At 47.4% G+C, this 27,966-nt stretch overlaps 3 protein-coding genes and 1 pseudogene across 25 annotated transcripts in view; 1 reads left to right on the plus strand and 3 right to left on the minus strand.

Annotated features, from left to right (window-relative positions):
• Window positions 1–1,205: 1,205 nt before the first annotated feature.
• On the minus strand, window positions 1,206–18,486 carry TMEM25 (transmembrane protein 25). Of its 13 annotated transcripts, none has more exons than XM_009187397.3 (9): window positions 18,305–18,486; window positions 17,677–17,770; window positions 17,092–17,403; window positions 16,344–16,634; window positions 16,000–16,131; window positions 15,661–15,691; window positions 15,419–15,519; window positions 15,191–15,280; window positions 13,713–15,038 (listed from the first exon to the last, which is right to left on the minus strand). In XM_009187397.3, exons 2-9 carry the CDS (start codon window positions 17,744–17,746, stop codon window positions 14,965–14,967), a joined length of 1,101 nt encoding a protein of 366 aa, XP_009185661.2. In that variant the 5' UTR covers window positions 17,747–17,770; window positions 18,305–18,486; the 3' UTR covers window positions 13,713–14,964. The 13 variants fall into 13 exon arrangements, 11 of the variants coding, with proteins under 11 accessions (XP_021782295.2, XP_009185658.2, XP_009185661.2 ...); XM_009187398.4 differs by having other exon boundaries at window positions 15,191–15,277; window positions 17,677–17,773; window positions 18,305–18,474; XM_003910786.5 differs by having other exon boundaries at window positions 17,677–17,773; window positions 18,305–18,474.
• On the plus strand, window positions 10,238–11,260 carry LOC101022171 (annotated as a pseudogene).
• A 76-nt stretch (window positions 18,487–18,562) lies between the features above and the next one.
• On the minus strand, window positions 18,563–22,494 carry TTC36 (tetratricopeptide repeat domain 36). Its single transcript, XM_009187400.3, has 3 exons — window positions 22,130–22,494; window positions 20,968–21,156; window positions 18,563–18,903 (listed from the first exon to the last, which is right to left on the minus strand). Exons 1-3 carry the CDS (start codon window positions 22,395–22,397, stop codon window positions 18,641–18,643), a joined length of 720 nt encoding a protein of 239 aa, XP_009185664.1. The 5' UTR covers window positions 22,398–22,494; the 3' UTR covers window positions 18,563–18,640.
• Window positions 22,495–22,907: 413 nt separating this feature from the next.
• KMT2A (lysine methyltransferase 2A) overlaps window positions 22,908–27,966 on the minus strand; it is a 93,861-nt gene continuing 88,802 nt past the window's right edge. For all 11 annotated transcript variants that reach the window (XM_021926601.2, XM_031652914.1, XM_031652913.1 and 8 more), the window contains one exon: window positions 22,908–27,858. In XM_021926601.2, coding sequence (XP_021782293.2) covers window positions 27,583–27,858 — 276 coding nt within the window. In that variant the 3' untranslated portion in view covers window positions 22,908–27,582. The remainder of the gene's footprint in view (window positions 27,859–27,966) is intronic.

Raw genomic sequence — 27,966 nt, forward strand, 5'->3', positions numbered from 1 at the left:
TGAAGGGGAAGATTACATTAAAATGCTATACCAGGCCAGTTGCTTTGGCTCACGCCTGTGATCCCAGCACTTTGGGAGGCCAAGATGGGAGGATCATTTGAGCACAAGAATTTGAGACCAGGCTGGGCAACATAGGGAGACCCTGTCTCTACAAAAAATAATTAATTGGGCATGGGAGGCCGAGGCGGGAGGATCCCTTGAGCCCAGGAGGTTAAGGCTGCAGTGAGCCATGATCATGCAACATGGCAAGACACTGCTGTCTAAACAAAACAAAAAATCGATACCATCAGCCTAACAGATACACAATAAACACACAGGTAGGAGAGGAACTGTTTCTTATAAACCCTTTAACTATGATCATCATGCTTGAAGCCTCAGTTTTGTTTTGTTGTTTTTTAAGAGACAGGGTCTTGCTGTATTGTCTAGGCTGGAGTGCAGTGGCATTTCATAGGCCCCTACTCTTGGGCTCAAGCCATCCTCCTGCCTCAGCCTACCAACTAGCTGGAACTGCAGGTGCACCACCATGGCTGGCCTAAGTTTGACATTATATCAGGCCCACATGCTTTGCTCTCAGATGGGTACCATTAATGCTCACATTCAACTCATAGGGAATGAAGGGAGACAAAATTGGATAGGATTCCATTAGGTTTGCTCCATTAGGTTTTCAGGAAGCAATCAGATGGCCTTCTGAGCTGAAAGATAACACTGATAAATACAGTTGATTCTCATTCATGGTGGTTATTCTGTAAAGTCACTGTGAACACTTACGTAGCAAATATTGACCTATAGAACCATTGTTCCTAGAGGAAATACAGAGTAAGGTTCCTGTGTAGCTCTGGTCATAACATCTCATCAGCTGACCGCTAATTCATTGAACTCGTAGCCAACAGCACTATAACTCATGCCTGAATGAGCTATACTGCTAACACATATTTTCTCCATGGGACACATCACAGCCTTCTTGCACCTAAGAACACAAGATAGCACTTCAGTACTACTCTTGGAAACCATTTTAAACAGCGAAATTACCATCAAAAATGTTCAAAATGTAGCACTACATAGACTGCAAAAAGGACACTTGTTTCTAATATGAGTTGAAATGAGGCAGAGTGCTGCCTTCAACCTCAGCTGGGAATGTGGGCATCAGGAAACCAGAATTTTTCAGTGTTCTGAGCATGTCCAAAAATGACCATGGAAACAAGTAGTAATTTGGGGTTGCAAATAGATTTTAGCAAGTAGGTGAATTCACAAATACAGAATCTGCAAATACTGAGAATCAGTTGGACTCCCTGCCTAAGCTCCTGGTTGGTGCCTGGGCCTTTCAGCTTCTCTGTCTCCTCCAGCACATCCACCACACCTCTTCAGGGATCATCTTCAGATGGCTTTCACCAGGCTTCTCTCTCCAACAGTCTCGAGTCACTCCCTTTTAGCTACTTGCTCTGTAACCCTAGGAAAAGTCAATGAACGTCTATGCTTGCTTAACGCAGCCATGAAACAGTTACAATAAACACTAACTTTGTCCTGTGGATAAAAATAATGTGAAAAGATTAAGTGGGCTGGGCACAGTGGTTCACACCTGTAATTCTAGCACTTTGGGAGGCTGAGTTAGGAGGATCACTTAAGCTCAGGAGTTAAGAGACCAACCCAGGGAACAAAGCAAGACCATGTCTCTACAAAAAATAAAATAGCTGGGTATGGTTGCGCATTCCTACAGTCCCAGCTGCTTGGGACGTTGAAGCAGGAGGATCGTTTGAGCCCAGGAGGTGAAGGTTACAGTGAGCTACGATTGCACCACTGCACTGAAGCCTAGGTGACAGAGTGAGACCCCGTCTGCAAAAAATAAGTGCTAGTGCCATAAAATGTAAAATATAATAATTTTGTTACTAAGTATAAATTTTCAATTCTGGCCTCTTAGACTTTCCATTTGGCTTCTCTCTCCCTACCCCAAGATCCTCACTTTCTACAGTTGTCCAATGTAAACTGCAAAACAATTTGCTTGTCATGCTCTGCATGTGACTCATGAGTTCTCTGTTCCAACTAAACTTTTAGGTAGGCGATTTTCCTTGCTGAAAGTGTCGCTCGCCTTCTCTGCTGATCCTAGGCTCTTGGCACTTCCAAGTAAACAAAAATCAAACTCAAGTATTTACATCTTCACTCCTTCCTTTAATCCTACTAAAATGTCAGTATAGGAAACTAAATAGATGTAAACCAGCGAGGACAGATAATAGGAAAGAAAATGATGAGAGACTAGAGAGCAACAATTGTAGAAGATGAAGGGGTAACTGATTTAGTAGGAGAAAGATAAAAAACCTGAAATCTAACTGCATGTGGAGGACAGGCTCTGAGAGTCAGTGAGAAGGAAGCCACTTCACACTGTGGAACCCTGGAAAGGATTGGGAACAGAAAGTGCCAGATAATTCTGATAGCAAGTGTATAGGGTGGGGCTGAAAACAGGAGGTTGGTTGAAGGTTTATACGGGAAGCAGATGCCCAGAACCTTCCCCCACTGTGCACCCACCTCCTTATCTTAACAGAAAATGGGCACCTTTGAACCAGGTAGGCTCGGACATGAGAATACCAAGCAACTATGAGGACAGAAGTAAGGGGCAATGTTTAAATAAAAGGATTAAATAAAGGAATGAGTTTGCATCCAGCCCTGTGTCAAGCCTATACCTCCAAAGCAGGATACTGAAAGAGTCTACTTCCAGGAAATTGATCAGACAAAGACGAAAGACCTACAGATACTGACAATTAGGATTCTTTAAGCAAATGTCCAGGTCCTACCTATACCTCAACTTCCAGATTTTTTGTCTTAATCGTGTGTGCACACACAAACCACAAACTACCATACAGAAGATAAGAAGGAAATAGAGGACTTCTTTTTTTTATTTTTTTATTTTTTTTTAAGAGAGTCTCATTCTGTTGCCCAGGCTGGAGTACAGTGACGAGATCTCGGCTCACTACAAACTTCCCTTCCTGGGCTCAGGTGATCCTCCCGCCTCAGCCTCCTGAGTAGCTGGGATTATAGGCATGCACCACCATGCCTGGTTTTTCTGGTTTTTTGTTTGTTTATTGTTTATTTTTTTTACTTTTTTATTTTTTTTGTATTTTTAGTAGAGACAGGGTTTCACCGTGTTGGTCAGGCTGGTCTTGAACTCCTGGTTTCAAGTGATCCACCCACCTTGGCTTCCCAAAGTGCTAGGATTACAGGTGTGAGCCACTATGCCCAGCCAGAAATAGGAAACTTAATAAATCAATCAGAGCTAATAGAAATACAAAACACTTGGCCGGGCGCGGTGGCTCACGCCTGTAATCCCAGCACTTTGGGAGGCTGAGGCGAGCGGATCACAAGGTCAGGAGATCGAGACCATCCTGGCTAACATGATGAAACCCCGTCTCTACTAAAAATACAAAAAATTAGCCGGGCACGGTGGCGGGCGCCTGTGGTCCCAGCTACTCAGGAAGCTGAGGCAGGAGAATGGTGTGGGCCTGGGAGACGGAGCTTACAGTGAGCCGAGATCGCGCCACTGCACTCCAGCCTGGGTGACAGAGCAAGACTCCGTCTCAAAAAAAAAAAAAAGAAATACAAAACACTCTGTCTAACAACAGCATACAGATGCTTCTCAAGTGCACATGGGACATTGTTTAGGATAGACCATATGTTGGGCTACAAGTGCCAATAGATTTAAGAGACAGACATGCAAAGTAGTTTCTCTGACTATACCAGGATGAAGTTAGAAATCAATAACAGAAGGAAAACAGGAAAATTCACAAATTTGTGGAAATTAAGCAATACACTCTTAACCAATAGGTCAAAGAAGAAGTCACAAGAGAAATTAGAAAATTAGAAACAAATAAGCCGGGCGTGGTAGCTCACGTCTGTAATCCCAGCTCTTTGGGAGGCCGAGGTGGGCAGATTACTTGAGATAAGGAGGTGGAGACCAGCCTGGCCAACATGGTGAAACCCTGTCTCTACTAAAAATATAAAAATTAGCCGGGTGTGGTAATGGGCACCTGTAATCCCAGCTACTCAGGAGGCTGAGGCAGGAGAATCACTTGAACCAGGGAGGCAGAGGTTGCAGTGAGCTAAGATCATGCCACTGCACTCTAGCCTGAGTGACAGAATAAGACTCCATCTAAAAAAAAAAAAAAAAGAAGAAACAAAAAATGAAAGCACAACATACCAAAACTAACGGGATACAGCCAAAGCAGTGCCAAGAAGGAAATTTATGTGTAAATGTTTATATTAAGAAAGATCTCGCCGGGCGCGGTGGTTCACGCCTGTAATCCCTGCACTTTGGGAGGCCAAGGCGGGTGGATCACAAGGTCGGGAGATCGAGATTATCCTGGCCAACATGGTGAAACCGTGTCTCTACTAAAAATACAAAAATTAGCTGGGTGTGGTAGCACATGCCGGGAGTCCCAGCTACTTGGGAGGCTGAGACAGGAGAATTGCTTGAACCCAGGAAGCGGAGGTTGTAGTGAGCTGAGATTAGAGCACTGTACTCTAGCCTGGTAACAGAGTGAGACTCTGTCTCAAAAAAAAAAAAAAAAAAGATTTCAAATAATCTACAACTTAAGGAACTAGGAAAAGAAGAGTAAAACTGAAAACCAAAAACCAAAACCCAAAGCTAACAGAAGAAAGGAAATAAAGATTAAAGCAGAGTCTCATGGTTTGAAAGCCGGCTCAGCAGCAGAACAATAGAACAGGTAGAGGTTTTTGACGCCAGTCCCTGGCATTTGGATGGCATTTCTGGACCCACTGGGGCCATGGGGAACTTGCCACCCTACAGGGAAGGTCACAGGCCTGTCTGCCTTCGCCATCTGCTGACTGTATAGCCCCCAGGCCTTTGAGTGAACATAAGCGGTAGTCACATAGTAGATACAAGGGCCTTAGGCGAGACTCAGTGCTGTGCTGGCTTCAGGTCTCACCCAGTGAAGTACCAGTGGCGGTGGCCAGAGGGGTTCTTATGTCACCCCACCCCCGGCTCCAGGTGGCCCACCACACAGAGAGAGAGACTCCATTTGTTTGGGAGAAAGTAAGAGAAGAGAACAAGAGTCTTTGGTAATACAGATAATTCTGGATTTTATCCAACACCACCAAGGCAGTACCTCTATGAGTCTGCAATAACCAGAGTGTTATTGAGCTTGGGGTGATCCCTAATGCAGAGACTGCTTAGATCACAACATCAAAGTCCTTTTGAACACCTGGAAAGTCTTTCCAAGAAGGATGGGTACAAATAAGCCTAGACTGTGAAGACTATGATAAATACCTGCCTCTTGAATGCCCAGACACTGACGAATATCTACAAGCATCAACACCATTCAGGAAGACATGATGTCACCAAACAAACTAAATAAGGCACTAGAGACCAATCTTGGAGAGAGAGAGGTATGTGACCTTTCAGATAGAGAAGTCAAAATAGCTGTTTTGAGGAAACTCAAATCAAGATAACACAAAGAAGGAATCCAGAATTCTATCAGATAAATTGAACCAAGAGATTGAAATAATTTAAAAGAATCAAGCAGAAATTCTAGAGTTGAAAAATGCAATTGACATATTGAAGAACACATCGGAGTTTTTTTTTGAGACAGAGTCTCACTCTGTTGCCCAGGTTGGAGTGCAATGGTGTGATCCCACGACTCACTGCAACCTCCACCTCCTGTGTTCAAGCAATTCTTGTGCCTCAGCGTCCCAGGTAGCTGGGATTACAGGCATGTGCCACCACACTTGGCTAATTTTCTGTGTTTTTAGTAAAGACTGTTTTGCCATGTTTGCCAAGCTGGTCTGGAACTCCTGGCCTCAAGTGATCTACCTGCCTTGGCCTCCTAAAGTGTCGGAATTACAGGCATGAGCTACCATATGTGGCCCATGCATAAGAGTCTTTTAATAGCAGAATTGATCAAGCAGAAGAATTAGTGAACTGAAGACAGGCTATTTGAAAATACACAGTCTGGGCTGGGCATGGTGGCTCACGCCTGTAATCCCAGCACTTTAGGAGGCCAAGACAGGTGTATCACTTGAGTTCAGGAGTTTGAGACCAGCCTGGCCAACATGGTGAAACCCCATCTCTACTAAAAATACAAAAATTAGCTGAGCATGGTGGCGGACACCTGTAGTCCCAGCTACTTGGGCAGTTGATGCAGGAGAATTGTTAGATCCCAGGAAGTGGGTTGCAGTGAGCTGAGATCACACCATTGCACACCAGCCTGGGCGACAGAGTGAGACTCTGTCTCAAAAAACAAAACAAAACAAAACAAAATAGTCAGAGGAGATGAAAGAAAATAGAATAAAAAAGAATGAGGCATGCCTACAAGATCTAGAAAATTGCCTCAAAAGGGCAAATCTAAGAGTTACTGGCCTTAAAGAGGTGGTAGAGAAAAAAATGGGGTAGTAAGTTTATTCAAAGGGATAACAGAGAATTTCCCAAGCCTAGAGAAAGGTATCAGTATCCAAGTACAAGAAGGTTAAAGAATACCAAGCAGATTTAACCCAAAGACTACCTCAAGGCATTTAATAATCAAACACCTAAAGGTCAAGGATAAGGAAAGGATCCTAAAAGCAGCAAGAGAAATGAAACCTACAAAGAAGTCCAATACATCTGGCAGCAGACCTCTCAGTGGAAGCCTTACAAGCCAGGAGAGAATGGCTTGACATATTTAAAGTGCTGAAGGAAAAAAACTTTTACCCTAGAGTAGCATATCTGGTGAAAATATCCTTCAGACATGAAGGAGAAATAAAGACTTTTCCAGACAAAAGGTGAAGGATTTCACCAACACCAGACCTGTCCTACAAGAAATGCTAAAGGACATTAATGAGCAATAAGAAATCATCTGAAGGTACAGAATTTACTGGTAATAGTAAGTACACAGAAAAAAACAGAATATTATAACCTCGTAACTATACTGTATAAACTACTTGTATCTGAAGTAGAAAGACAAAAAGATGAACCAATGAAAAATCGTAACTACAACAACTTTTCAAGACATAGCACAAGATATAAATAGAATCAACAAAAAGTAAAAAGCAGGGATACAAACTTAAGGTGTAGAGTTTTTATTAGTTTTCTTTTTGCTTTTTTGCTTATGCAAACAGTGTTGTTGTTCTCAGATTAAAATAATGAATTATAAGATATTATTTGCGGCCAGGCACGGTGGCTCACGCTTGTAATCCCAGCACTTTGGGAGGCCAAGGCAGGTGGATCACTTAAGGTCAGGAGTTTGAGACCAGCTTGGCCAACATGGTGAAACCCTGTCTCTACTAAAAATACAAAATTAGCCGGGTATGGTGGTATGCACCTGTAGTCCCAGCTACTCGGGAGGCTGAGGCAGGAGAATCACTTGAACCTGGGAAGCAGAGGTTGCAGTGAGCGGAGATTGCACCACCACACTCCAGCTTGGGTAACAGAGCGAGACTCCATCTCAAAAAAACAAACAAAACAAAACAAGATAGTATTTGCAAGCCTCATGGTAACCTCAAATCAACAAACACACAATGGAAACAAAAAATAAAAAGTGAGAAATTAAATCATATCAGAGAAAGTTACCTTCGCTAAAAGAAAAACAGGAAGGAAGGAAAGAAAGAAGCGAAGGCCAGAAAACAAATAACAAAATGGCAGCAGTAAGTCTTTACTGATCAATATTAACATTGAACATAAATGGACTAAACTCTCCAATCAAAAGACACAGAGTGGTTGAATGCATAAAAAATACAAGACCCAATGATCTGTTGCCTATAGGAAACACACTTCACCTAAAAAGACACATAGACATAAAATAAAGGGATGGAAAAAGATATTCCATGCCAGTGGAAACCAAAAAAAGTGCAGTAGCTATACCTCTTTAAGAAAAAATAGATTACAGACAAAAACTATAAGAAGAGACAAGAAAGGTTACTGTATCATAATAAAGGGATCAATTTGGCAACAGGGTATAACAATTGTAAATATATATGTACCCAACACTGGAGCACCCAGATATGGAAAGCAAATATTATTAGAGCTAAAGAAAGAGATAGACTCCAATGCAATAACAGCTGAAGACTTCAACACCCCACTTTCAGCAGAGACAAATCTTCCAGACAGAAAATAAACAAAGAAACACCAGACTTAATTTGCCCTATTAACCAAATGGACCTAATATATATTAGAACACTTCACCCAACAACTGCAGAATACACATTCTTCTCTTCAGCATGTGAATATTCTTAAGGGTAGACCATATGTTAGGTCACAAAAGTCCTAAAACTGGAAGTCAAAAATTGAAGTAATATCAAGCATTTTCTGTAACCACAATGGAATAAAACCAGAAATAAATAACAAGAATTTTGGAAACTATACAAATACATGGAAATTTAAAAATATGTTCCTAAATGACCAGTGGGTCAATGAAGAAATTAAGAAGGAAATTGAAAAATTTCTTTAAACAAATGACAATGGAAACACAGCATACCAAAACCTATGGAGAACAGTGAAAGCAGTAGTAAGAAGGAAGATTATAGCTATATGTGCCTACATCAAAAAAGAAGAAAGACTTCAAATAAACAACCAAACAATGCATCTTAAAGAACTAGAAAAGCAACAGCAAGCCAGACCGAGTTTTAGTAGGAGAAAAGAAATAATAAAGATCACAGCAGAAATAAATAAAATTGAAATGAATAAAATAATACAAAAGATCGATGAAACAAAAAGTTGGGGTTTTCTGGTGGTTGTCTTTTTTTGAGACGGAATCTCACTTTTGTCACCCAGGCTGGAGTGCAATGGCACAATCTTGGATCACTCCAACCTCCGCCTCCTGGGCTCAAGTGATTTTCCTGCCTCAGCCTCCCAAGTAGCTGAGATTACAGGTGCCCAACACCATGCCCAGCTAATTTTTTTGTATTTTTAGTAGAGATGGGGTTTCACCATGTTGGCCGGGCTGGTCTCGAACTCCTGACCCCAGGTGATCTGCCCGCCTTGGCCTCCCAAAGTGCTGGGATTACAGGTGTGAGCCACCGTGCCCGGCCTGTTTTTATTTTTTTATTTTTATTTTATTTTTTTAAGTTAAAATTGGCAAAACTTTAGCCAGACTAAGAAAAAAAGGGAGAAGACTCAGATAAAATCAGAGATGAAAAAGGAGACATTATGGCTGGGCGCGGTGGCTCACGCCTGTAATCCCAGCACTTTGGGAGCCTGAGGAGGCCAGATTACCTGAGGTCAGGAATTTGAGACCAGCCTGGCCAACATGGTGAAACCCCATCTCTACTAAAAATACAAAAATTAGCCAGGCGTGATGGTGGGCACCTATAATCCCAGCTACTCAAAAGGCTGAGGCAGGAGAATCCCGTGAACCCAGGAGGCAGAGGTTGCCACTGCACTCCAGCCTGGGCAACAAGAACAAAACTCCATCTCAAAAAGAAAGAAAAAGGAGACATGACATTACAATACTTCAGAAATTCAAAGGACCTTTAGTGGCTACTATGAGCAATTATATGCCAAGAAATTGGAAAATCTAGAAGAAATGGATACATTCCTAGACACATACACCCTACCAAGATTCAACCATAAAGAAATCCAGGCTGGGCGTGGTGGCTCACGCCTGTAATCCCAGCACTTTGGGAGGCCGAGGCGGGTGGATCACAAGGTCAGGAGATCGAGACCATGGTGAAACCCCGTCTCTACTAAAAATAGAAAAAATTAGCCGGGCGCAGCGGCGGGCGCCTGTAGTCCTAGCTACTCGGGAGGCTGAGGCAGGAGAATGGCGTGAACCCGGGAGGCGGAGCTTGCAGTGAGCCGAGATTGCGCCACTGCACTCCAGCCTGGGCAACAGAGCAAGACTCCGTCTCAAAAAAAAAAAAAAAAAAAAAAAAAAGAAATCCAAAAGCTGAACAGGCCAATAACAAGGAACAACATGGAAGCCGGAATAAAAAGTCTTTCCGGCCGGGCGTGGTGGCTCAGGTCTGTAATCCCAGCACTCCGGGCGGCCAAGGCGGCGCACACCTGTAATCTTGTTTACAATAGTAGAAAGGTGGAAACAACCCAAATGTCCATTGAGAGATAAACAGATAAACAAAATGTGTATATGTAAGGAATGGAACGCTATTCAGCCTTAAAAATGAACAAAATTCTGACACGTGCGACAACATGGATGCTTTATTTTTTTTTTTTGAGACAGAGTTTTGCTCTTGTCACCCAGGTTGGAATGCAGTGGCGCAACCTCAGCTCACTGCAACCTCCACCTCCCAGGTTCTCGTGATCCGCCCGCCTCAGCCTCCCAAAGTGCTGGGATTACAGGCGCGAACCACTACGGCTGGCCAACATTTCTCAACAGAAGACATACAAATGGCTCTTTCCCATCTTGCAAGATGGCGGGTGAAAAAGTTGAGAAGCCAGATACTAAAGAGAAGAAACCCGAAGCCAAGAAGGCTGATGCTGGTGGCAAGGTGAAGAAGGGTAACCTCAAGGCTAAGAAGCCCAAGAAGGGGAAGCCCCATTGCAGCTGCAACCCTGTCTTTGTCAGAGGAATTGGCAGGTATTCCCGATCTGCCATGTATTCCAGAAAGGCCATGTACAAGAGGAAGTACTCAGCCGCTAAATCCAAGCTTGAAATGAAAAAGGAGGAGAAGGTTCTTGCAACTCTTACAAAACCAGTTGGTGGCGACAAGAACGGCAGTACCCGGGTGGTTAAACTTCGCAAAATGCCTAGATATTATCCTACTGAAGATGTGCCTCGAAAGCTGTTGAGCCACGGCAAAAAAACCCTTCAGTCAGCACGTGAGAAAACTGCGAGCCAGCATTCCCCCCGGGACCATTCTGATCATCCTCACTGGACGCCACAGGGGCAAGAGGGTGGTTTTCTGAAGCAGCTGGCTAGTGGCTTGTTACTTGTTACTGGACCTCTGGTCCTCAATCGAGTTCCTCTACGAAGAACACACCAGAAATTTGTCATTGCCACCTCAACCAAAATTGATATCAGCAATGTCAAAATCCCAAAACATCTTACTGATGCTTACTTCAAGAAGCAGCAGCTGCGGAAGCCCAGACACCAGGAAGGTGAGATCTTCGACACAGAAAAAGAGAAATACGAGATTACAGAGCAGCACAAGATTGATCAGAAAGCTGTGGACTCACAAATTCTACCAAAAATCAAAGCTGTTCCTCAGCTCCAGGGCTACCTGGATCTGTGTTTGCCCTGACGAATGGAATTTATCCTCACAAATTGGTGTTCTAAATGTCTTAAGAACCTCATTAAATAGCTAACTACAAAAAAAAAAAAAAAAAAAAGACATACAAATGGCTAACAGGTATATGAGAAAATGCTCAGCATCACTAATCATCAGAGAAATGCAAATCAAAACCACAATGAGCTTACCCCAATCAGAATGGCTATGATTAAGAAGACAAAGCTGGGCATGGTGGCTCACACCTGTAATCCCAGAACTTTGGGAGGCCGAGGTGGGCAGATCATGAGGTCAGGAGTTCAAGACCAGCCTGGCCAATATGGTGAAACCCCGTCTCTACTAAAAATACAAAAATTAGCCAGGCGTGGTGGTACATGCCTGTAGTCCCAGCTACCGGGCAGGCTGAGGCAGAAGAATTGCTTGAACCTGGGAGGTGGAGGTTGCAGTGAGCTGAGATCGCACCCCTGCACTCCAGCCTGAGTGACAGAGACTCTATCTCAAAAAAAAAAAAAAAAAAAAAGACAAATAATTACAGATATTGATGAGGATGAGGAGAAAAGGGAACTCTTATACTCTTATATTGGTGGGAATGTAAACTAGTACAACCACTATGGAAAACCGTATGGGGATTCTCTCTTTTCTTGGGAGACAGGGTCTCACTCTGTGGCTCAGGCTGGAGTGCAGTGGGGTGATCTCAGTCACTGCAGCTTCCGCCTCCTGGGCTCAAGTGATCCTCTTGCCTCAGCCTCCCAAGTAGCTGGCACTACAGGTACACGCCACCACGCCCGGCTACTTTTTGTGTTTTTGTAGAGATGGGAGTCTCACCATGTTGCCAGGCTGGTCTTGAACTCCTGGGTTCAAGCGATCCACCTGCCTCAGCCTCCCAAAGTGCTAGGATTACAGGTACGAGTCACCACACCCGGTCTGTGATTTCTCAAAAAACTAAAAATAGAATTACCATTCAATCCAGCAATCCGACTTCCGGGTATCTCCAAAAAGGAAATCAAAATATCAAAGAGACACCTGCACCTGCATGTGTATTGCTGCACAATTCACAATAGCAAATATGCAGAATCAACCTAAGTGACCATCAATTGATGAATGGGTAAAGAAAATGTGGGATAAAGAAAAGAAGTGAGTTAAAGGGTACAAACATATAGTTAGTAGGAATAAATTCAATGCTTGATAGCAGAGTGGGGTGAGTATAGTTAACAAAAGTGTATTGTACTTGGGTAATGGACACCTTGAATATCCTAACCTGATCACTACATATTATACACGTCACACCAGCCTGGGCAATAGAGTGAGACCCTGTCTCTACACATTTTTTTCTTTTTTTTAAGGACGGAGTCTTGCTCTGTCACCCAGGTTGTAGTGCATTGGTGTGATCTCGGCTCACTGCTATCTCTGCCTCCTGGGTTCCAGCAATTCTTCTGCCTCAGTCTCCCGAGTAGCTGGGACCACAGGCGCATGCCACCATGCCCGGCTAATTTTTTTGTATTTTAGTAGAGATGGAGTTTCACTGTGTTGCCCAGGCTGGTCTCAAACTCCTGCGCTCAGGCAATCCACCCGCCTCGGCCTCCCAAAGTGCTAGGATTACAGGCGTAAGCCACCGTGTCCAGTACCCCCAGATATTTTTTAATTAGCTGAGCACAATGGCACACACCTGCAATTCCAACTACTCATGAGGCTGAGGTGGGAGGATCCCTTAAATACAGGAGTTCAAGGCTGCAGTGAGCTATGACTGCACCACTGCACTCCAGCCTGAGTGACAGAGCAAGACACACACACGCGTGCTCTCTCGAGCTCTCTCTCTGTATATACACATACATACATATATATGTAACAAAATTTCAGTGAACCTCATAACTTTGTACCAAACAAAATCATAGCCCAGTCTGAGCCTTCTGTTCGCATAGGCAGGACAAAGGGACTCAGCATACTTTAGCCCAGTCCTGAGGTGGGAAGAAGCAGCTGAGTGGTATGGACCAAGTGAGAATGAGATGCTGGTTATAGCCAAGAGCCCCCCACTCAGCACTCCTGAAATAGAAGATGCCAATCCTGCCACTGGAAACAGTGTAATTAAAGAAATATTATTCATTTTTCTGAAGCAAATTTGGTAATGTCAGAGCTGAGTGGTGGATATACAGGTGCTTGCCATATTTTTTTCCACTGTGAGACTGGAAAACTTCATTTAAAAAACATATTAGAAGAAGGCTGGGTGCACTGGCTCACACCTGTACTCCCAGCACTTTGGGAGGCCAAGGTGGGCGGATCACTTGAGTTCGGGAGTTCGAGACCAGTCTGGCCAACATGGTGAAACCCCATCTCTACTAAAAATATAAAAATTAGCTGGGCATGGTGGTAGGCGCCTATAGTCCCAGCTACTTGGGAGGCTGAGGCAGGAGAATCAAATGAATCTGGAAGGCGGAGGTTGTAGTGAGCCAAGATCGCACCCCTGCACTCCAGCCTGGGTGATACAGTGAGGCTCCATCTCAAACAAAACAAAATAAAACAAAACCAAAAATATATTAATAGAAGAAATGAAGCAGAGGTATGTAAATTAATTCAGTCAAGTTTATTAAACTTACTGTGTGCTCAGCACTGTCCTAGGCAGTAACATGAAAAACATTACAAAAGAAGATCTCAACAAGGGAAAAATATATTCTGTACTATATTAATTTCCAATCATTTACAGGTCGCCTTTTAAAACGTTCTTAGGTTGTTTTGGGGTATGTGGTCTCCTCCTTTCTCCATGTCCCCCTAAAGCTTCCACACTGTTGAACTATGTGTCTGTGGTGAACATCCTCCAGGAAGGGCACCTTCCTGCTGATGGGGCAACCAGGGGTTGGTCAGGGCTGGGGTCCCATGGTGGAGGAGACATGCTGAGAGGAAAACCATCAATCCCGAGAGCTCAGGACACTCACAGTGAATCACAGAAGGCCAAACGTGGGGAAGCCACAAAGAGGGCTCTGGGCCCCTCACTCACCCCCTCCCCTAGGGGATGTGCTTAAAGTGCTAACACTGTAATAAAATGATGCACAGCTACAAGCCGTCCTGGGTGCTACTAGACTCATCACCTGCCTCTTCCTCCCTGACTTGTGCTAATACTGAGCAGTGGCACAGGCCAGTAGAAAAGTCTAGTGCCCAGCGAAGTAGTAGAGAAGGTCCAACATGTAACCTAGAATTCTCTGGAGGAGAGGGGGAAGGAAGGGGCAGACAAGAGCAGAGAGGTGTGCAGCAAAAAAGACTTGTGCTTGGCCAGTGCCCCTGGGCCAGGGGTTGGTTCCTGTACAAAGGTCAATTTGGTTCTACATAGCTAGCAGGGTCCTCAATTTTACCTGAGGGAACAAGGATACATAGCATAGGAAGGAGGAAAATCCATGCAGGGCCCTCCCTGTCCCCCCCACAGGCATGCCCCCATGCCTACTGTACAAGGTGCTGTGGAGTACTGGGGTGGGCATACAGCAGGCCATGACACACTTGGATGCTGGATGACATCTGAACACCCCTGGCCAAAGAGCTCCCTCTGGAAGGGCCCAGTCATCACATGCAGGGCCCGCCCTGAGTCAGCATGAGGGGCTTAGGTCCAATTGGTAGCCTTGCCAAAGATACCTGTGCCCCTGTGGGTTACAGCCCAGTGAAATGCATCACATGCATGACATAGAGGGCACCCCAGCCAGGAGGGCAAGCAAAAGTGGCAGTGGCATGACCTCTTCACGTTGGTGACACAGCTAGGCAGAGGATGCCTTGGAGGAATGGGAGGGTGCCCAGAGGCCAAGAGAATACTCCTGTCTCACCCTCGGCTCAAAGCCAGATCTCATCACTGCTCACGCTGGACACTCGATAGATATAGCCCAGCATTGGGAGGCGGATGAAACCTGCAGGATCAAAGAAGCCCGCAGGGACTCAGTAATGCTTGTTCCTTGGGATTTGGGAGAGCCCTCTCTGCCTCCTGGGCACTTGGAGGCCTTTGGCATAAGCATAGGGCTGGGGGGCAGAGGAGGAGGGTGGCAGGCCCCTTCCCCAGTACCTCGGCTGGTGAGGAGGCCGCCGGGCTCCGGGTCCAGAAGCTCTGGCCGGCTGTTGTTCTGAGCCATCTGCCGGTCTGCTGGTTTCACTGCTGGTTGACAAAGAGGGCAGTGTTCAGGAACAGGAGTGTGCCTGATGGGGCCTCGCCCCTCCCAAGCACCAAGCTCTCTTTTTCTCAGAAGCACTTCTGGAGATTAAGCAGAGGCAAAGAGCAGGGCCCTAGATATACCTCTGGAATCTGGAGTGAGGTCATTGAGCTGAAGGTTGGATGGGAGGGACATGTTCTCCCGTGGCAGGCGCACGTTGTTGAGTTTTAGGTTGTTGGAGTCACTACAGGGAGGATAAAGGTCGGGATGGATATGCATCCCAGCACAGGCACTCATGGCTGCCTCTACCAGAAACCCCAGGCTCCCTCCTGTCCCCATCCTGCATTTCGGTTAGGCTTGTCCACCCAGCCCCAGGAAGAATTACCTTGATATAAGAGATGGGCGCCGGGAGGGGCCTGCGGAGAATGAAACCATGTCCCTAATTCTCAACATGCCCTCCCACGCTGGGCTCTCCTCCTACCCTTTCAGAGCCAGGACCCTCAGGCAAGGGGTCTCTCAAATGCCCAGGCTTGGCCCTGGGGGCAGAGATTGGGTTCCCAGTGCCTGACCCTGCTACCTGGGATGCATGTCACCCTACCCATGGCCACACCCTGGAAGTGCTCTGCCACCGTCAGAGACGACTGGTTCTGCCCAGCTGCACTTGCTGTCCTGGCTGCTGCTCAGCCTGACCTCATCCCCACTGCCCCCAGTGTCCCTGGCCTACCTTTGGTTTTCTTCTCTTTCCTACAGACCAGGCAGGCCACCAAGGTGCTGAACCCCACGAGGGTGCCCAGGGCAAGCCCAGCAGCCACAACAATGCCCAGCAGTGGTACTTCCACCCGGGTAGCCAGAAGCCCTGGAGGATGTCCTCTGGTTAGGTCCCAAGTGGGCAGTGCCCCAACCCCAACACGCCATAGGTACTGCTCTGCCCTCCTTGCCCAGGGTGGCTGGGAACAGTTCATCCACAAGACCAACTCACAGGGAAAAAAGTACTCCCATTTCTGTATGGGGATGTGGACCCCTGCACCCACCTGAGGCTTTGCTGGGCCAGTTGCTGGCCATGCTCACCTGGGGCTGGAAGTGAGGCACTGGTGACACCCACATCATTGGTGGCCACCACCGAGAGGTTGTGCGCCAGGCTGCGGAGCTGCAGCTGTACTGTATGGTTGGTGAGCCAGGGGTAGTTCTGCGCATCCAGCACCAGGAAGTCAGAGGTGTTGACAGTCACTGGCCCATCCTGGTCGATCCAGGTGACATTGGCAGGCGGGTTGGCACGCACAAGGGCAAACAGGACAACCAGGAGGCCTGGGCCCTGACCTTCCTGGTACTTGGCGCCGACTTGGGCAATCTCTGGCTTGACTGGTGCAAAGCAGAGGCCAATATGCTCTCACCACAGCCCCTTATACTTCTGGCCCTTTCTTCCCAAACCCAGATGGGAGCCAGGGGCCTGGGCCTCTCCTCAGAGGGCATGCTGAGGAACAGGATGGCTGGGTCTGCCAGACAGGCAGCATTTCGTAGTGATTATGAGTGTAAATACTAGAGCCAAATGCCCAGATATGAATCCTGGCTCTGCTTCTTACCAGCGGGATCATCACCCTGGGCGGATTGCTTAACCTCTTTCTGCCTCAGTTTTCTTATTTGTAAAATGGTAACAAAAATAGTAATGACCTCATGGGATTATTCAGAGGATAAAATGAGTTCATATTTGCAAAGTGCTTAAGTGTCTGCTAAATGCCCTGCGGACCACCTGCCTGGTGGGTGCTGGGGGGTCCGTGGGCAGAGAACCTCTCTCCCTGCCCACCTCAGGGTCACTCACATTGCACATTGAGGATGACAGAGGCGTTGGCTGATCGGCCACTGCTGGGGTCCTGCAGGGAGCAGTTGAGCTCATGCTGGGCCCGGTGGGCAGTGACAGTGAAGGTGCTGGTGCCTCCAGAGAAGGCCTCCCCTCCCACGCTCAGCAGTCTTGAGGTGCTGGCCTCCTGCAGCTGTCCATCCAGATACCAGGCCAATCTGGGGGTGCCAGGCCCCCCTGCCACCCGGCAGGTGAAGGCGTGGTGTTCATTCTCCCGAAGCGCCCGCTCAGCCCAGGTCTGACCATCTATTTGTGGCGCCAACTCCCCCCAACCTGGAACACAGCAGGGGGCCTCTGGGAAGTGGTCAGGCAGGGTTGGTACTGTGCTGTGACCAGGAATTGCCCCAGTGAGAGGAGCAGCAGGCCAAGGGAAAGGGCGCCTGAGTCCTCTCACCAGGGACTGGCTGGTTGGACCTAGGTAGGTGGGTGAAGGGAACAGGGGCTCCAGGGGTTCGGGCCTGGAGTAGGTACCCAAACAGAAGAGCAGAGGAGAGAGGGGGCTTTGGACCCCAGAAGGACTTGGTCAACGACTGAACAGGGGTGTACCTGAGCTCAGAAGGGCTGGCAGGAGCAGCAGTGTGTGCCGGAGGGTGGCTGGGCCTGGAGGCAGCGCCATGGTGGCCCGGGCCTGGGCCCCAGGCTGCTGAGAGAAGGGGGCGGGCCTCCGTGTCAGCCAGGTGACAGCAGGTAGGTCTAGCAATTGCTCCAGGAATTTACTCTCCAGAAACAAAAAGAACCATGTACGGAGACACAAATATAGACCAGCCCCCAGTGGCAAAGGCACGGACACGAAGGGCAAAGCCCAAAGGTACAGACCCACCCAGCAGACACCTGGACATCCTGCAGGTGCAGAACCGAGCACTGACTCCAGGCTACAATACAAACAGACACACGCCCGCAGATACGCAGAAGCAACCAGCATCCGTGCAACCACACCTTGCACACACGCACACTCACACACACTCATACTCCGTCTCCACGCGCCCCTCCCCCAAAGGAATCGCCTTTCTCCCGATCCCATCCTCTCTCCTGCCCTGTTCCCTCTCCCATCCCTCGCCCTACGCCCCCTTTCCTGGTGTTGGTGGCTCCGGCGGATGTGGGCGGAAGAGGAGGGGGTTGGAGGGTGGGGTCGCCGAGCATCCTGCCCCCGCCCCCCGCCACCGCGGCGGCTCACCTGGCTCCTTCCCCGACCGCTGCCGGAGCAACTGCTCAGGTCTGATGAGCACCGCAGTCCGCTGCAAGGGCGGGGGCTGAGCCAGGCAGGGCCAATCGATGCCCGACCACTGGCCCCACAGGCCCTCCCCCGGCAGGTGGGCGGTCGCGGCTCACCACCCGCCTGGCTGGTCCCTAGCCCGCGCCGAGAGGCCCCACGCACAGAGTACCCCCGTATGCCTTTCCCTCCGGGCGCGGGCAGGACGCAGGAGCAGGCGGAGTCGGTTAGGCCCGACGGCTTTATTGGTTCAGGGCCCCCTCCCGTCCCCTCGCCCACGGACGCGCGGGCCAGCAGCGCTCAGCGGCTGTCGCGGGGGCGGCGCAGCTGCCCCATCATGTCGGCCAGCATGCGGTTGCACAGCGCGGCGTAGGGGTTGAGCAGCACCAGCTGGCGCCGCGCGAAGGGGCTGCCCAGCCGTGCCGCCCTCGCGAAATCCCTGCGGGCGTCGTCGTCTCGGCCCTGCAGCCGCGCCAGGAGTCCGCGCTGCACAAAGCTCTGGCGGGCGGCGCGGCCCCGGCCGCCGCTCAGCTCCACCGCGCGTTCCAGGTCCTCCAGGGCGCCTGCGGGACCGACGAGACGGGCGGGGCGGGGGTCAGCGGCCGCCGGGGCGGCCTTGCCGGAGCCCCAGCCCGCCTGCTGCCGCGCGGATCACCGTGGTCCTCGCGGCTCCCGGGCGTGGCCATTTACAACCAGCCTCGCACCTGGTAGAGGTAGGGATCGTTATCCCCATTACACAGACGAAGCCTGTGGAAGAGTTGAGAGGACTGGCCCAGGGCTGTACAGCCAAGCCACTTAGTGGCAGAGCTGGGACTGAAGTCCAGGTCTCGCCTTGTTCCTATTATTTTCCACCGCTAATATACGAAAACATGAACGTTGCGGGATTCTGAATGGTCACTATGTTTATGAGTCTGGCCCACTGCCCGGGCAAGTAGCAGCCAATTTATTCCACACCTGTTATTAAGCATCCACTATGGGCCAGGTGACTGACTCTGAATGTCAGGGTTCAAAAAAATAGTATTAACTGCACAATCATTTCTTACAAGTACAATCAAGACAGTTTCTCATTGTTTTCCTTTTGAGGGCCCTTTTCTCTTTTCCATTGCTTGCTTTAGAACACATTCTCTCTCCCCTATATCCTGGACTGGTTGCCTTTCGTTATTCTTTGGTTATCTCCATGTATCTAATTTCCTTGGTCCTGGAGCCAGAGCTGGCCTGCATCGTTTTTATTTTTATTATTCTTGTAAAATACTTGGGTTGGGCCTCAGAACTCTGAACTCAGAACCTCAGGCAGCCAGCCACCTTCTTAAGTCCATCAGGCTGGCTTCTTTCGGACTCTGCTTCAATTCACTCATGTTCTCTAGTCTCCTAAAGAGCCCGAGCCTCCGGAGAAGCGCTCAGATTGCAGTACTCGTTGGTTTCCCTCAGAGGAGCTGGTCTGGAGGAATCTCTAGTTGGAAGCACCTCTGCATCTCCCTGGGGTTTTCGTCTGCAGGCTGTCTCCAGCGATCTGGGGCAGATAACCCTGGAAAGGGGCTCTTGGGAGGTTCCCATTGTTCTTGGAGTGGGCTCAAAACTCCCTAGCCTGGCATTGCTGGTTCTGGGAGCACCTGCGTCACCACTGCTCCTAACAGTCAAGTAGTACTAGGTTTCCGTGGTTTATACCTTCACATTAGCCTCATCTTTGGTCCCCAGTGTGGTCCCATTGTCTCCACTTAATTAGAATAACCTGAATGCAGCAGGAGTTTGATCAAGTCACTCTCCTGTTAAAATCCTTGAGTGATCCCCCATGTTTTCAAGACAGTGCAGTCTCAGCCTAATACTCCCAAGCTGTTCATCAGGCCCTTGCCCACAGCTCCAGGCTCAGCTCTCCATCCCTCCTCCACTCCCTGCTCCACCCAGCCTGAAGACCTGAAGCTCTCTGTACTTGTGCCTGCTTTTTGGACCTCTACAGACTACCTTCTCCACTCACCGACTAACTCCTACTCATCCTTTAAAACTCGCCCTTCAGGAACAGGTCCCACGCTGACCCTTCTCAAACTTGTTTTGCTGGTCTCAGAATTATGTGTCTGTTCTGCCCCCTGGAGTGGGAGCGTTCTGAGGAGCAGTATCATGTGGCGATTAAGAGCACACACTCTGGAGCCCTACCACCTGGTTCACATCTCAGCTCTGCTGCTACCTGACTGTATGATAGTGGGCAAGTTACTTAGCCTCTCCATGCTTCAGTTTCTTCATCTATAAACTGGGGATGACAATGGTACCTACTTTTTAGGGTTGTTGTGAGGATTGATTTACTAGTTTATATGTAAAGTGATTAATGCCTGGTACATAGTGACTGCTATATGAATGTTGGCGATTCATATACCCTTTATCTCAGTGTCCTCAGCACCAGCCTACTGCCACATTGTAGGCTCTCATTAACTGTTCCTTAATGGAATGCAGTCTCTTCTGAATTTCACATTAGCCCCATGATATTAGCAGGGCCCCAATACATCTCCTACCTTATAGGTAAGAAGACAGGCTCCAGAGGGGTTTAGCAAGGCCACCCCAGCCCCACAGCCACTTCATTTCTGGTCTGTGCCCTCCCGTGGGCCCTTTTGCAGAGGATACAGGGCATCTCCCCTTACCTGCCACATCTCCCTGGAGTCGCCGGGCCTGGGCACGGTTGTTGTAGGCTGAAGCCCTCTCAGGCAGCAGGCAGATGGCTTGGCCAAACCTCTCCAGGGCTGTGCTGAGGTCCCCAGCCTCTGCTGCCATCACCCCCTGCAGCTCCAGGGCCTTGGACTGTTCCAACTGTGCTTGAGGGAAAACTTCATCTGGGCCAGGGAAGGAGCCAGGAGGGGCCAGGTGTGCAGTTGGTAGCAAGAAGAAAAAGCCACCTCAGGCTTTGGAATTCTGAGATCTGAGACAGAGCTGACTGGGAATGGGTCACAGCAGGGGTCAGCTGCAGTGTTTGGGGTAGGGGGAGATGAGGTCACTAAGGCTGGGAGTTAGCATTGCCTGAGTTCCAAGGGACCTGGAAAGGGGCTTTGGTTGGTTCCCCATTGCCAAGAGAATGAAGCCCAAACTCCTCAATCTGTTAAAGCACTTGCTCCAGGTCACACAGGCCATACATTGCAGAGCTTGGATTTGAACCCAGGTCATTCTGGCTCCTGTCTGCATTTTACTCTACTACACTGCCTTTTATGCAAAGGCCACCATGACATTCCCAGATCATGAACATCACTTCTTATGTATCCCTTAGCATTTCGGCCTGAGTTAGTAAGGTGTAGGCTTTAATCCTCAGAAACAAAGGATATCAAAAACTTCTTCATTAGGGACTAATGGAAAAGCCAGTGAACACACTCACTGCAGAAGAGTTAGCTTGGAGCTTGGCTTGTGACAGTGTTTAACGGATACTAGTTGTGCTTGCTATATTGGAACCACTCAACTGAGCAACCATGCCCTGCCTTACTTCAGTCTTCCGTTCTGGTGGTGGTATTCTCTGTTTTGACAAAAATATGAGAGTTTAACATCACCTGGCAGTTAAGTTTGGATCATACAATCAATTAAGTGTAAGTTCAGAGGCCTGAGAGCTGATGGATTGAGAGACAAACCCCGGCTTACTCCTCTTGGCAGGACGTCTCTTACCAAACCCCCATCAGTGCACTAAGGAGCAGCCAACCTCTCTGATTCCAATCTCAATCATAATCATGGAACAAGGGGCCTTATAAGACCACTACCTCTGCCACCTCGGGAGGCCAGCAGGCCAGCCTATGTGCAAAGCTACACTTCAGATCAAATGCCCACCTTCTTTTCGTTCTTCCTTTTCTGCTTCCTCTCCGAGGTCCAGTCCAACAATGTCTCCAAATGGGGTGTCAGGGTTGAAGATGGCCTGCAGCACTGCCCGGTCATTTGGAGTCCCCATGGTGCCCAACTCCAAAATCCCAAAAGGTGACTCCGGATGAGAGAAGAGGGAGGGACGTGGTGAGGGTGGAGCCTCCAGCAGGAAGTTGATCTGAAAGGATGAGGACCACCCCTTCATGAGGAGTGTCTCCCTGTCCTTGGCCCTTAGCATTTGCTCAGCCTGTGGCCTGGAGGGTTGGCCCTGGCTTGGCAGACTATTTGGTTACTTCTCCACTGCCTCTGCCCCCAGGAGAAACAGTAAACAAATCCAGCTTCAGCCTTAAGGTGGAGTGCAGCTAAGAGAAGGTGCTCTCCAGCTTCTCCCTGAAATGCTTTGTTTATTATATTCACAGTTGAGGAGAAAATAGATAAAAATCACTACTTGACCTCCTTGGATAAAACAGGGGAGCTATGTAGAAGGTAAAGACCCTGTTCCTTTGTCCTCTTGACCCTGCCTCATATCCACAATTAATGAGGTCCTGAACGTACATCACTGATGAATAAAGGAAGAAAATACAGTCAAGAGAGCCAGTGTGGAGCGGACCTGAAGGTGGGCGACAAGGAATGATTTAGTGATGCCACCTTAAGACTGTGGAAGGTACTTTGTGACCAGGTCACAGGCCATGCCCCTCCCCCTTTTCTCCACCCTCTCCAACCAAAGCCAAAAGGAAGCTTAACCATGTGCAGCAATAAACTTGACATGTTTATTAATTAAACTATCACTTAAATAAAAAAAAGTGCATAGAAAATAAACATGTTTAAAAACTCCTTTTTTTTACAACTATGTACACTTTTTACTTTTACATTCAGTCTTTCGTAGAGAGCTTTCAGCATTATTATTTTTTGAACTATTAAAGTATTTTCCTTCATCCCTGTCACAGGGAGTTAACACTGATGGACTTTAGACACATTTTCCTTTTTTTTTTTTTTTTTCTCTTTTTCTCTAACCAGAAGCTTGGAAGAACACAAGGAAAAAAAAAAACAGATCTGTTATACATGATAAAGTTGTCAAAAAATGTCTTATTTCTAGAAAAGAAGCTTGTCATCTGTTGAGCTCTTGAAACAATTATTCAACTACCTGTATTTACTAAAGAGACTGTTAAAAGTTCAATAAAAGAAACACCACAATTCTATTTTCTTGGTTGAAAGACAGAACTAGAGTACCTCGGAACAAGATACCAGGAAAGCACAGAACACAATTTTCCCCTAAATGCAGGTGGTAACCCCAACATTCATAACCAAAAATAGAGAAACAAGGAGGACAGGTACTGACTGGCAACATTCATGGGCAGAAAAAAATCCAGGTGACACCATGTCTGCATTTTTCTCTGATCCGAGGAATGGACTATTCTACCATTCCTTTATGGTTAGAGGTTCCCCCCGTTGCGGGAATCAGAGGAAAGTGAGCCTGACATCTTCCTGCCGCTACTAGCAACTGTAACACAATCCTTATCTATAGTGTTAAGAGAATTAAAAGCCATGGACTGAACTAGGCTTTGTTACATGGTGCATTACTATATTAGTTCCTATATATATCATATTTATATTTATTTGAAAACCAAAACAAACAAAAAGTTGCAAGTTTCCAGAGTGTGTGACTTGACCAGCATTCATGATTCGGCACAGAACCATCTGCTCAATAACCTTGTATTGCTTTAAAATGAAGGAAATGAAACATAAAATTACACCCAGCCCTTTGCAATGACCCGCTTTTCCTTAAAAACAAAAACAACTTGATTTCTATTTAAAAAAAAAAAAAAAATCCCAAACCAAACTTAAAAAGTTAACATCTGACAAGGTTTTGACCTTTAGTATTTTCAGATATTTGATTGAACGTCAGTCCTTTAGAAAGATACATTCATTAGAAGATTTTTTTTTATTTTTGTGTGTGTGTTGTATTTTTTTTTTCCTTTTTTTTTTTTTTTTTTTTTTTTTAAATCAAGGGAGCTACATGGTGCTCACTGCATTGGCCGGGGTTTGACAGAGGCGAGCAGGGTGGCGGGCTGGGTCCCGGGAAAGGAGTCTGGTTGAAAACGTATAGCTGCCAGGGCTTCCCCCTTAATTCTTATTATTGGTCTAAAAACAGAGGGGCTGTGCGAGAGGTGGTGGGTGGCCAAGGAGGGAGCCAAGAGACCAAGTTCCGGCCAAAGGGTCAGCGCCATGCAGCTATTCTGGTTACACAGTTGTCACTGGCCACCAGGAAATGCAGCCACAACAGGTTCTAGCAGCAAAGCTAAAAGTGAGCTGGCTCTCACTGAGAACTGACCAGGTTTGCAGCTGTTACTCCTTAGGGATTTGGGATGCCCCTTGGGGGATTCTTGGGAATGACCCACCACAGTTCCTCAATCTGCACTTTTGTGCGGAGATGCCCTTGGTCACTTTTGAAATGAACTCAGATGTGTTTTGGAGATAGCTATGCCATTTTTGCCGCCTTTCCCTCTTGCAGGGAAACCTTCGCTTATCCCCCAAGTTGCTGGCAGGTGTGCTGAAAATTTGGCAATGGACTCAAGGCTGAGCTAGAAGAGGAATTTCTCATTTTTGTGGTTGACAATTAGGGGGTGGAAAGGCAAGGCAAACCATCTGCAGCTGGCAGGAGAAGGAAGCTGTGGGTTCCTCCCCTGTCCTCAGGGTTTAGGGTTGGTAGAAAGAGAGTGAGGAGGGGGCTCACAGTACAGCATGGCCTAGCAGGGCAGTAACTAGGTCTATTTAGCTGAGTTCCCCCCACCCCCTGACTGGCCTTTGGGTCTTTCTCAAGGTGAATTCAGGACCCATCAGTGCATTAATCATTTCAGTAACAAATGCAGCTTAAGTTTTTTTTTTCTTTAAAAAAAATAGGAATACAAGGATTTACAAAAAAAACCTCACACAGTGCAATAACAAAGGAAAGCAGACACTAGTGGAACCCCTAGGGCCACTGCATCTTGTTCATGGGTGAAAGGAGGAAGGGAGGTGAGGTCTGGGTAGAGTGCTTTCCCCAGTCCCCTGCTGGCACTTCTCCATGATGACAAGGAAGTCTCTGCCATCCTGGCCACAGTGCTGGGCTCCCTGCATGACAGTGAAAACAGTGACAATGTTCCAGCAAAGCCACCAGACAAAGTTCTTAAGGTCACGGGAGAGAAGGGAGCCCAGGATGGAAGGCACAGCAGAGCCATGAGTCCTGGGGCAGAGAGTGCTGGGCTGAGTCGTATTGCTTTGCTAGACTTCCATAGGAATGGGCTTCTTGCGGCGAGAAAAGGGTGCCCCACCCTCTACTTGGACTACACTACTCTGAAACCTTGTGGCAGAGGCAGAGAAAAATCTGCTTTATCGTGAGTGGTCAGACTGTGCTTCAGTTTCAACGGGCTGCCCCAAAAGAGGGCACAAAGTGATCAATGGGTTCTCTGCAGATACGAGGCCTTGGTGGGCAGAGGGAAAGGAAAGAGTGGCCTGTGAGGCAGATGGCGATGGAAAATGTCAAGTTGCCATTCAACTTGTTGTTTGCTAACTCTGAAGTAAGAAAGATGAGGGAAATGTAAAAGATTGCCATCTCTCACCACTCTGGAAGTTGCGCCGGAAAGGAGAGAGGCGGGAAAGAAGAAGAGAAACTGTTGTATCAAGATATTACTGTAGCCTTTTGAGGAGCTTCAATAGGGGAAGGAGGGGAGTGGCCCAATGGAGTTGGGTGACCTTCCTTCTCCATTTATTGTCGAAGAGCAAACCCAGGAAACATTTATGTCAACAGGGCACAAACAAGCTACACATTAAACAACAAAAAGTACACCTTCCAGGGGGAAGTTGGGCAGGAAAAACCAGACTTTGTGTGTACAGCTGAATATTTTCTCTAACTTCATCCTATGAAAATAAAAAATTATTAAAAACCGATCTTCTTTTAAATTAGGATAATACCGCGGTTTAAAAAATAGCCTTGTCATAAGTGCTTCTCCCTATGAAGTGCTTCTCATAGAAAAATATACAAAATATATTTACATTTATAAAACCTTAAATAGTCAACTGTAAACAGAACAGAGTAAAATCCAATGACTTAATTTAACAGGTTCAGGACACTGTCTTGGGGAAAGGAAGAGAAGAAACATTTGATGCTGTTTTGACCACATCCTAAGGAGTAATCAGGGCAGTAGTGTCATTGAATTTACTTTAGCCATGGGTTGCACGCAGGTGGCAGAGTTCCCTCAATGTAAGGTGGTCTAGTCCCCAAGTTGTGGGCCTTGAAATCTGATTAGTGTTCTGCCTTCAACTGGACACTGACCATTTAAAAATTAAGTCTTCCTATGTCTTAACAAGGGGAAAATAAAGTAACCATGTCTTAGGAATGGGACCCAGGGGTCATCCTGGCTGTGATACTCTGGTTGTCGCATGATTTAAATCCTATTTAAATAATCTTTTTCATCTCCTAAAAAATCATGCTACTTATGTTTCTTTAAAACTCTCCATGGAGCTTTATGAAAACTTTTCCAAATTCTGTCTGGTTATGACCAATGGCTCCTGTCCACTTCCCCACCTGGAGTGCTTACAGGCTCAGGGAACTTGTTGCAGGCACATCCTATGCCCAGCAGGGAGTGTCCTTGAGCAGGCAGTCAGTCTCCCCTACAACCCAGAAAGAAGCATGGGAAAGCAGTGGGATGAAGACAGGGGAAAGGAAGAAAAGGAAGTGAAGAGAGGGAATGGGAGAGGGAAGCCGCTCCTACTGTCAAGAAAGGTAATTGGCTGAGATAAGGCTCCTGGGGACAACACTCCCACTCAAAGCCTACAGGCTCAATGTTTGGTAATTAATTGGCACAACCCCATGACAGCCTTTTGACACCAGAGGTGCTAAGAATCCTGTCTCCCAACCAGAAATGAACTCTCGAGTGGGAGGATAGTAGGGAAAACCACCAGACCTCTGTTTGTTCCACAGATGCCGTAGGTGGGGCCTGGCTGGCAAACTGTCAGGAATCCAACCAACCCTCCATTTGGGGCCTTGCCTGACCCACTCACTTACAGTGCTTGGGAAAGGGCCAACTTGAGGATGGCAACTTATTTCTGTGAGATATTCAGGCCCAATCTCCCAACATGACCAACCCTCTATAACAGGCTCCTTCCAGACAAGTCTGCTAGGGACCCCATTCCCACTCTCTAACGGTAAACAATCGGAGGGGCCCCAGGAGAAAGCCGATCATAGATCTTTCTTCGAGACCTCAACTCTCTCTCCGGGACTATGATCACATGTGAGTATAGGACATAAGAGAGCTCAGCCATCACAGAGGCCCCTCAGCTGTGCCCACTCAATCCAGGAGCTCCCAGCTGCTGGAAAAGGCCTTCAGCGTTGCTTTGGATGGCCCCACGTCCTTGCACTCCAACACTGGGGGAGAAGAGCAGCTTCAGTTTAGGAACTTCCGGCATTTCTTGGCGCCACAGTTGCAGGGCAGCTTGTTGCTGGCATCCTCAATGGGGAACTTATAGTCATAAGTGAGTTCCTCTCCTCGGTAGATCTTACGCATGGCAAAGATGACGATGTGCTTCTGCCCATCAATATTGATGACCCGAGAATAGCAGTTGGGCTCACATGAGTGATTGATGAAGCGTGCAGCATTTCCATGCATGGTGGCATCCACTACCTCTGAGTCATCAATTCGGAACATATAGCAACCAATGCCCTGTACATGCAGAAGAAAGGAGAATAACTTGTCATTTCTTATAAACTCAGGTTTAAGAACATTTCCCAATCTTCTCTTGATATTACCTACAGCTGCTGATAAAGTTTC

This window comes from Papio anubis, chromosome 12 (assembly GCF_008728515.1).
Source record: "Papio anubis isolate 15944 chromosome 12, Panubis1.0, whole genome shotgun sequence".
Lineage (NCBI taxonomy): Eukaryota > Metazoa > Chordata > Mammalia > Primates > Cercopithecidae > Papio > Papio anubis.

Coding starts and splice junctions, on each gene's coding strand:
- TMEM25 (XM_017948995.2), bottom strand. CDS start 18,151: ATGGGATCGGGAGAAAGGCGATTCCTTTGGGGGAGGGGCGCGTGGAGA. Junction 15,520..15,660: donor CGCCCATCTCTTATATCAAG/GTAATTCTTCCT, acceptor TCCTCCCTGTAG/TGACTCCAACAACCTAAAAC. Junction 15,281..15,418: donor CCTCACTCCAGATTCCAGAG/GTATATCTAGGG, acceptor TTTGTCAACCAG/CAGTGAAACCAGCAGACCGG.
- TTC36 (XM_009187400.3), bottom strand. CDS start 22,397: ATGCTAAGGGCCAAGGACAGGGAGACACTCCTCATGAAGGGGTGGTCC. Junction 21,157..22,129: donor AAAGGAAGAACGAAAAGAAG/GTGGGCATTTGA, acceptor TCCCTGGCCCAG/ATGAAGTTTTCCCTCAAGCA. Junction 18,904..20,967: donor ACTCCAGGGAGATGTGGCAG/GTAAGGGGAGAT, acceptor TCGGTCCCGCAG/GCGCCCTGGAGGACCTGGAA.